The following is a 9,907-nucleotide window of genomic DNA, read 5'->3' as shown; positions in this document are numbered from 1 at the left end:
TATATATATATATATATATATATATATATATATATATATATATATATATATATATATATATATATATATATAAAAGCGCTGAGGATTCATCTCTTAGCTGTTGTTTAGGACCAACAAGAGGTCTAGACAGAAACGCTCGCGAATGAAAACACAAATTAGTTTTGACTACCAGAAGCATTTTTGTATCCGCGCTACAAAACTAGGAGTAAAATATTTTGATTACAGCTTTTTGCCACAGAAAAATTACATCAATAGTATAAAGTAAAGCCTATAGCTATTACTATGAGGATACATCCAAGGTATGAATAAGCATTCTAATCTTTCTTGTATTTCTTCCAGGCGCCACCAAAACATTGCCTGTTGGTAAGTCATTTTACATTCTTTCTGTAATGCACGATTAACATTTTTTCGGTGGAGTTATCTTTTATTCAACACACCAAATACCAATGCCAGACTCACCTGAACCAAACATCTGACACTAAACATCAAATTGTGCAATTTTGATTGCATTTCCACAGGATATGTTCACAAGCCATACTTCAGTATCGGCTGTTGGAGGGACACAGGAAATCGCGCCATCCCTACTCTGGAGGGGACAGATGATCGGTTAGACGGCAGCTACACCGCACGCGCCGACGCCATCGACAAGTGCTACCAGGTGGCCAAGTCAAAAGGCTTCCGTATCTTTGCGGTCCAAAATGGCGGCTGGTGTGCGGGGTCGGCTACCTTCGCCCACAGTACCCACAAGAAGTACGGGCCCTATACAACCTGCCGAGACGACGGGGAAGGGGGAGCCTGGGGAAATGAGGTTTATCTTGTCTCAGGTATTGTATTTCTATCTAGTACTATATACCTTTTTAACTACTATATCTTATTTAAGAGAGAGTTGTTTCATATGTTATAAGGGTTTTTTTATTGCTATAAGTTATTTTCTTTTGTGTTTCAGATATGTTCAGCACAGCGAAAATAGGTGAGTATATCGATTGCCAGCTGCCATACAAAAACGAAAGATTATGTTGCGCACCCTTTTGACATATTGGATTCTATCTATCGCTGTAAGAAAATGCATCAGAGCTTTAAATGTATGTGTTTAGTACACACTGGATTATAATTATAAGAAAAATAATCAAGAATTGAATAGTTGAAATGATTTTTTAACATATAACTCTTTTTCTAACACATATTTTGTCGTAGAAATAAAGCAATATGATAAGCCTTTGTGGGGGTTACTTAATCTAACGAAGGAGTTCAACATTTGTTTACAGCTGGAGAGGTTGCAAGAGTCCAGGGTCCTAAGTACTTCAGCCTGGGCTGTTGGAAAGACACCAGCGACCGAGCCATCGCCGAACTAGAGGGGACAGACGAACGGCTGGACGGGGCTTACGCCTCCCGTGCTAACGCATTCGAGAAGTGCTACCAGGTGCAATGATTCTCTTGCTTTAAATACCTTTTCTCATAATTACGATTTTAAGTTTGTCTTGTGAAATTAAGACAGCAGAAAAGTAACAGAATCTATATACAAGAGATGGGCGGTGGAAGCATAAAAAGGGCGCTATTCGACTTTGAGTTTGATCAATAGATAGAACAGTATTACAATTTAGCAAATTAAACTATCTGACATAGGGAGATGTCGAAGTAATCTAAATTAGTCGAGGAGTGATTTCTCTGAAAAAAATTTGCAGAATTGCTTCATCAATGCTCATGAACTGATGTAACCCTAACCATATAGGTGGCCAAGTCTCGCGGGTTCTCCGTCTTCGCCGTCCAAAATGGCGGCCAGTGTTTTGGCTCTGCTACTGCCCTGGGTACCTACCGGAAGCACGGGCCCTCGTCGGGATGTAAGTCCGATGGAGAAGGAGGAGCCTGGGCGAACGAAGTCTACTTCATAACAGGTAAGGAGGAACATGCATTTGAACACAACGAGCACAACAGCACAACTGCAGTAATGTTTGCAGACGACCAGATCTCACGTTTGGCAGGAATTATGATGATTTTAGATATCGTAAAATAAGAATGTCAAAGGTAAAAACCTCCCATATCCACATTGCTTTCTGCCTTTAGAAAGCACTGAGTTTTTACAATGGTTATGCTGCTTGTTGTATTTGGACACATACAAAGACGTAGGAAGACCCAGGTACATATGGAGTATTTAACATAATACTTTGGGTAAAATGAAAAGTAGATTATAACTATTTGCAAGAGTTCCAGCGTCAGGCTTACATGAGTGCAACGTATTTGCCTAGCAGCGTTTGTACATTTAGGGAGCATTATGTATAGAATAAGGTTTCCGTATACAAATAGATATGTCTTATTAACATTTCTCTTATTTCTTTCAGGAGTCTCTGTAACTTTACCTTCAGGTACGTCATTTTACTATATGGTATGTCTGAAAGACGATTTTAAGATGATGTTTCAGTAACTGTAATCTTAGAAAAATCCTGTATCTAGCATAAAATATACAATTTCTGACTTCAAGTGTAAATAGACAAAGGTTCATTCTTTATTCAAAAACAGTGGTTTAGCCCAGCAGCAGCACATAACAAATTATAGACCGCTGAACTGTGCTGACCTTACGTAATATTACATAAAAATACAACGTGGGTACAAACAAAACATACAGATTTACGACAATGAAAATATATGCAACACATAAAAACTAATGCTGCATTTGACTGTTGTAAAATCTGATAGTGTGATGCAGAATTTAATTCTGCAGTCTGGAGGTTCTTGCCATGGGAACCCTGAGTCCTCCCGCGTCCTTAAGGACCTCCCAGTGCTCATCAGCCCCTCCACCATGTCATGGAGGGGATGGTCTGCGTTCAGCATGGCTTTGAGCAGCTTCATGGCTGCCAGCTAATGTCTAATGCCACACATTGAATTAATGTTGAACTTTTGATTTATCAAAAGGATATGTTCCCAAGCCGTACATCAGCCTCGGCTGTTGGAGGGACTCAGGAACTCGCGCCATCCCTACTCTGGAGGGGAAAGACGCACGATTAGACGACAGCTATACCGCACGTACCCTCGCCATTAACAAGTGCTACCAGGTGGCCAAGTCAAAAGGCTTCCGTATCTTTGCGGTCCAAAATGGCGGCTGGTGTGCCGGGTCTGCTGACGCCTGGAGAAGCTACTCGAAGTACGGTCCCTATACAACCTGCCAGAAGGACGGGGAAGGGGGGCCTGGGGAAATGAGGTTTATCTCATCTCAGGTATCGTGTCATTAACCTTTTTACCTGATTCTGTACCGTGGCAATTTTCTTCAAGTTTGGTCTCTTTATTATATTATAAAGCAATCCCAGATAAGTCTTGAAGAAGGCGACATTGTAAACAATCTCTATTATTGAACTTTGATATAAATCTCTAAAACGATCATAGCAATAACTTTGTTTTGTGTCTTTCAGATGTTTTTAGCGCAAGCGAAGGTTAGTATGCCGATTATCAGTCCCTTTTTAATACATCACTTCGAATACCTAAAAGCACTCCTCTAAAATTGCCTTTCTGTTCATGTAAAAAAAACATTCATTTTAGGAACATACATATGACCCATGGTGTGTAACGGTTGTATTAAAGATTGGAGCAATGAATAAAAACAGCTAAACATCTCCCCCTCCCCAATCCTGTCATGGTAATGAACGACAACGACCTCTTTTATGTATTTTTTTTATATTACCAGAAAAATGCCAGGTGGAAAATGGGGTAAGCTACCGAGGAACCGTTTCTGTGACCACATCAGGCAAGACGTGTCAGAACTGGAACAGTCAGACGCCACACAAGCACACCAAGACACCTGATACTTACCCAACATCTGGTCTGGAGAACAACAACTACTGCCGGAATCCCGACGGCAAAGACGGAGTTTGGTGCTACACCACGGATGCCGGCACGGAATGGGAGAAGTGTGACGTACCAGTATGTGGTAAGTTCTGCGTCAAAGTGCCCAGTGCCACTAACTCGACCTTTTTTTCTCCTCTCTAGTCTATCTTCAATTCTTTATCTGCATTCTGAATAGATGGTATGTTTACAACTGCTGGGATTACATGGAATGTACTATAGAAAGTGGTGCATTTAGGGTAATACTAAAAACTAATCTGTTTCTCGTCCCTACAGCCGGTCCGAAGTACATCAGCCTGGGCTGCTGGAAAGACAGCAGCAACCGAGCCATCACCATACTAGAGGGGACAGACGAACGGCTAGACGGATCTTACACCGCCCGTTCTGATGCCATCGAGAAGTGCTACCAGGTTCTCTAAAGTTTGTTTTAATTGGTAGAAGCAAACATGTCTCCTAACGACGTTTTCCGTGTGTACTGGTTGACCTTGAGGCCCGGTTGACCAAGCCATTTCGGTCATATACAAGTAACCTGTGTTACTCAATATCTCGTCGTTAGGGTCTGATTTGGCCTTCTTGTGAGAGTTTTTGGACTCAAGTGGCTCTATGTTATTGACCATTCGCATTCTAAGAACTACTCATGAAATCACAGGATCTCTATGAAAAGTAGGATAATTTTTAGTGTAGAATTCCATGACACTGTTAAAACCAGACAGTACAGCTTGTTTTTCAAAACAAATCATAAAGTTGTATGTCTGACAATAAATGTTCAATTTTAGGAAAGCAATGAGCTGTGTATGAATTCTCATGTAATGTAGAAACCGTGTCTTTATTAGGTGGCCAAATCTCGCGGGTTCTACGTCTTCGCGGTCCAAAATGGCGGCCAGTGTATTGGCTCTGCTACTGCTCTGAGCACCTACCGGAGGTACGGACCCTCGGCGGGATGTCAGAAAGATGGAGAAGGAGGATCCTGGGCGAACGAAGTCTACCTCATAACAGGTGAGGTGCAACATCTATTAAAATTAGATAAATATCTTCCAAGAAAAGACCATCAAAGTTGAGACTTTCCTCATTTTTCACATAGCTTATTGTTTTAACCCTTTCCATCCTGTTGATAAATTATATATATATATAAAAAGCGCTAAGGATTCATCTCTTAGCTGTTGTTTAGGACCAACAAGAGGTCTAGACAGAAACGCTCGCGAATGAAAACACAAATTAGTTTTGACTACCAGAAGCATCTTTGTATCCGCGCTACAAAACTAGAAGTAAAATATTTTGATTACAGCTTTTTGCCACAGAAAAATTACATCAATAGTATAAAGTAAAGCCTATAGCTATTACTATGAGGATACATCCAAGGTATGAATAAGCATTCTAATCTTTCTTGTATTTCTTCCAGGCGCCACCAAAACATTGCCTGTTGGTAAGTAATTTTACATTCTTTCTGTAATGCACGATTAACTTATTTTTCGGTGGAGTTATCTTTTATTCAACACACAAAATACCAATGCCAGACTCACCTGAACCAAACATCTGACACTAAACATCAAATTGTGCAATTTTGATTGCATTTCCACAGGATATGTTCACAAGCCATACTTCAGTATCGGCTGTTGGAGGGACACAGGAAATCGCGCCATCCCTACTCTGGAGGGGACAGACGCACGGTTAGACGGCAGCTATACCGCACGCGCCGACGCCATCGACAAGTGCTACCAGGTGGCCAAGTCAAAAGGCTTCCGTATCTTTGCGGTCCAAAACGGCGGCTGGTGTGCGGGGTCGGCTACCTTCGCCCACAGTACCCACAAGAAGTACGGGCCCTATACAACCTGCCGAGACGACGGGGAAGGGGGAGCCTGGGGAAATGAGGTTTATCTTGTCTCAGGTATTGTATTTCTATCTAGTACTATATACCTTTTTAACTACTATATCTTATTTAAGAGAGAGTTGTTTCATATGTTATAAGGGTATTTTTTATTGCTATAAGTTATTTTCTTTTGTGTTTCAGATATGTTCAGCACAGCGAAAATAGGTGAGTATATCGATTGCCAGCTACCATACAAAAACGAAAGATTATGCTGTGCACCCTTTTGACATATTGGATTCTATCTTTCTCTGTAAGAAAATGCATCAGAGCTTTAAATGTATGTGTTTAGTAAACACTGGATTATAATTATATGAAAAATAATCAAGAATTGAATAGTTGAAATGATGTTTTGACATATAACTCTTTTTCTAACACATATTTTGTCGTAGAAATAAAGCAATATGATAAGCCTTTGTGGGGGTTACTTAATCTAACGAAGGAGTTCAACATCTGTTTACAGCTGGAGAGGTTGCAAGAGTCCAGGGTCCTAAGTACTTCAGCCTGGGCTGTTGGAAAGACACCAGCGACCGAGCCATCGCCGAACTAGAGGGGACGGACGAACGGCTGGACGGGGCTTACGCCTCCCGTGCTAACGCATTCGAGAAGTGCTACCAGGTGCAATGATTCTCTTGCTTTAAAGACCTTTTCTCATAATTACGATTTTAAGTTTGTCTTGTGAAATTAAGACAGCAGAAAAGTAACAAAATCCACATACAAGAGATGGGCGGTGGAAGCATAAAAAGGGCGCTATTCGACTTTGAGTTTGATCCATAGATAGAACAGTATTACAATTTAGCAAATTTAACTATCTGACATAGGGAGATGTCGAAGTAATCTAAATTAGTCGAGGAGTGACTTCTCTGAAAAAAATTTGCAGAATTGCTTCATCAATGCTCATGAAATGATGTAACCCTAACCATACAGGTGGCCAAGTCTCGCGGGTTCTCCGTCTTCGCCGTCCAAAATGGCGGCGAGTGTTTTGGCTCTGCTACTGCCCTGGGCACCTACCGGAAGCACGGGCCCTCGTCGGGATGTAAGTCAGATGGAGAAGGAGGAGCCTGGGCGAACGAAGTCTACTTCATAACAGGTGAGGAAGAACATGCATTGAAACACAACAACACCGCTAGTTGGGGCAGTCTTTATACGGCTTCATATCAAATTAAATCAAATCCACAACACACTAGCTGTAATTGTGTCTGTATGTCAGAGACAAGTACGGACTCACGGCAAGTATTATGATAATTTCAGTAATTTTAGTACGACTAAACCTCGTACAACAAGAACATTAGAGATTGTAGACTTTACCCCATTTCCCATGCATATTGCCTTGTGACTTTTACAAGGCAATATGATCGTTGTATTTGTCGTTGTATTGACTGTATTTGTCCTCTGCGTTGGTGTCGGCATAAAATAAGTTAGTATTATAACTAGAAAGGCCGACATTTGCTTGGGAGCAAATACAGCATATTTCAGTCCATCTCCCTCCCATGCAAAAGTGGACTATTCCAAACTTACCCCAGTGTAAAACTAGCAAAGATTCTCAAATAAATGAATCATATAGTAGCTATGTACATGTAATTGAGAACAAAGATGCAAGAACAAGCACATTGAATCTCGAAAGCTTTACTAAATCTTATTACAGGTATGCAAATACTAACAATGATGAGATTTGATACATTTTGAAGGTTTTAGGCACATAAAATTGAATGTGTGGGTCATTACGCACGACTTACGTGCAATGTGACCCCAGGTAACTCGCAATGGAACGCGTGTTCCATGGATGGAACCGGCCATTCTTTAGATAGAACATGGAACGGGTATAGCACTTTTGGCCCTTTTTGTGCTGAAAATAGCCATTAAAGTCCCCCAAATGAGTCATTTGGAAGTGATGTATGCCAAATACGTGACTGCTATTCTGTAGACACATGTTCAAGGTACCCTTATACCGAATTTCAGATCATTTGGTTGTAAAACCAGGGCTCAGGATCCAAAAATCCATTTTTTTGGCGAAAAATGCCCCAAAAAACCTTCATAAAAATGTTTCAAAGGCATGTATCGAAAAAATGAAAAAAAAAATGCATCTGGGTATTGGCCCACTCTACCTCCATGCCAAAGTTTGGGTCATTTGGCTGAATGATGGCGGAGTTGAATCCCTTTGACTGTTTGGCAGGAGAAGAAGGAGAAGGAGGAGAAACATGAGAGAACACAATATATTTCATCCATACCATGGTATGGACTGAAATATAATAACTTGAGTTTGCTGTCACTATGTCATGAAATGTTGGAAAGTAAAAATAAAATGGCAGCGCTGAGGTTGAACAAGTGCTCTGCCGCATATGGCATTTGGAAGCAAACAAGGAGACAGACAGACCAACGGTATTGCAACTGATATGAGGAACCTCAAGGAGTAAATGATGTAGACATTTTTTTAGGAAGATTATTGATGTTTGTGATGATAACGTTAATGATCAGTCTGTTCCTTGGTGCATGTTTTGCCAAAAGGTCTGGTTCGGCTATTCCATTCGGCTATTTATCCGATGGTCATCGGAAATCACCAGGCCTTATGACACTATATACACCTTGAATATCTTGCGAATAACCGTTTCATATTAAAGGTGTATCCCATGAGCTGTAAATATGGGCTCATCAGTTCTGTATAAGAACACCAAAGGCTACAGGATGCTAAATGTTTCAAAAACATGAAACTTTATATACCTAAAACTTTTTATGTACCAAACAAATCTTGTATAAAACTTGGTGTCGAGGTCCAGTTGATACTTTTTCTAAACATGTCTTGTTTTTCTTGCAGGCGTCCCAGTAACTTTGCCTTCCGGTAAGGCATAGTTTTGTTCTTCGTTTTCACATTTCGTGATCGGATCAAGTTTTTGTATCCCTTTGCCCTTTGCCTATTTTTGCATCTAACGTGCGGAATTCCAGTGCCTTTCCCTTGCGTCCATGGACGAAAAGACACAATTTCAAATATTTTTGTCACTTTTATCGTTGTTTAATGTTGCTCCTGTTTCCACAGGATATGTTCCCAAGCCGTACATCAGCCTAGGTTGTTGGAGGGACTCAGGAAATCGCGCCATCCCTACTCTGGAGGGGAAAGACGCCCGGTTAGACGGCAGCTATACCGCAGGCGCCGACGCCATCAACAAGTGCTACCAGGTGGCCAAGTCGAAAGGCTTCCGTATCTTTGCGGTCCAACATGGCGGCTGGTGTGCCGGATCTGCGTACGCCTGGAGAAGCTACAGGAAGTACGGGCCCTATACAACCTGCAAGGACGACGGGGAAGGGGGAGCCTGGGGAAATGAGGTTTATCTCATCTCAGGTATCGTGTCTTCTAATATTCTATTCTTCTATTGTGGCAATTGTGGCAATCTTGTCATAGGTAACGTCGACAGGACGAAGTGCTTACATTTGTTCACGAATTTTTAAAGATAATACTGGAAATCATTTTCATTGTATCACTCTTAGTGTAAAAACGTTCATAGCTTTAATATCGTTATCCTTCCTTGTTAGATATTTAGACATATTTGCAATTTTAATAGGGGTAAAGCTTTATCAAGATTAAAAGTGATAAGATGCCGGTTCTGCTCTGAAAGACACAATCTGTTGCAGATGCTTTGACCGGAGGAGGTTCTCCTAAAGGACCATCAGGTAGGGAAATGTCTACAAATATCTCAAGCACTAACTTCTAGAGTAAAACAACCCATTGCGTCTTTAAGACACAATTCTAAAAAGGTTAGGAAGAATATTTATAGGAGAGGCACATTTTGAATTATCAAATTATTTTGAATGTATAACCTGCCTAATACCATTAATTGATGCTATTAACGCACAATGTATATTGTTTTTGCAAAGTGTTAATCTTTGTTCTCTATATTCCTCTCCAGGTGCGTGGCTGCGGAGGGACCCGTCCTGGGTTGTGGACTCCGCCGGCACACCATGGAAGAATGGAGGAAAGACATACGATGCCGCCAAAGCCTTGGATGGGGACACTACGACCTTCTGGAACCCCATTAACACCAGAAGGAACTTCAACAACTGGTACATCGTGCTGGATCTCAAGGCGCCCCACACTCTCTCACAAATCGCGGTACAGAGCTTCGGAGACACCACGCACGACGTAAAAGCCTTCAAGCTGCAAAAGTCGCAGAGTGGGAGTCCGTACAACTGGGAAGACGTCAAGTCCGTCGGTACCGTGCA

General features: G+C 41.3%; 1 protein-coding gene across 1 annotated transcript in view; it reads left to right on the top strand.

Annotated features, from left to right (window-relative positions):
- LOC109481659 overlaps positions 1–9,907 on the top strand; it is a 46,053-nt gene that overhangs the window by 25,620 nt on the left and 10,526 nt on the right. Inside the window, exons 19-21 of the mRNA XM_019784237.1 lie at positions 8,953–9,029; positions 9,320–9,358; positions 9,595–9,893. Coding sequence (XP_019639796.1) covers positions 8,953–9,029; positions 9,320–9,358; positions 9,595–9,893 — 415 coding nt within the window. The remainder of the gene's footprint in view (positions 1–8,952; positions 9,030–9,319; positions 9,359–9,594; positions 9,894–9,907) is intronic.

Source organism: Branchiostoma belcheri, unplaced genomic scaffold, assembly GCF_001625305.1.
Source record: "Branchiostoma belcheri isolate BF01 breed outbred unplaced genomic scaffold, Haploidv18h27 scaffold57, whole genome shotgun sequence".
In the NCBI taxonomy this organism is placed as follows: domain Eukaryota; kingdom Metazoa; phylum Chordata; class Leptocardii; order Amphioxiformes; family Branchiostomatidae; genus Branchiostoma; species Branchiostoma belcheri.
Note: the sequence above shows the minus strand (reverse complement) of the source record. Positions and strands in the feature narration are given on the sequence as shown.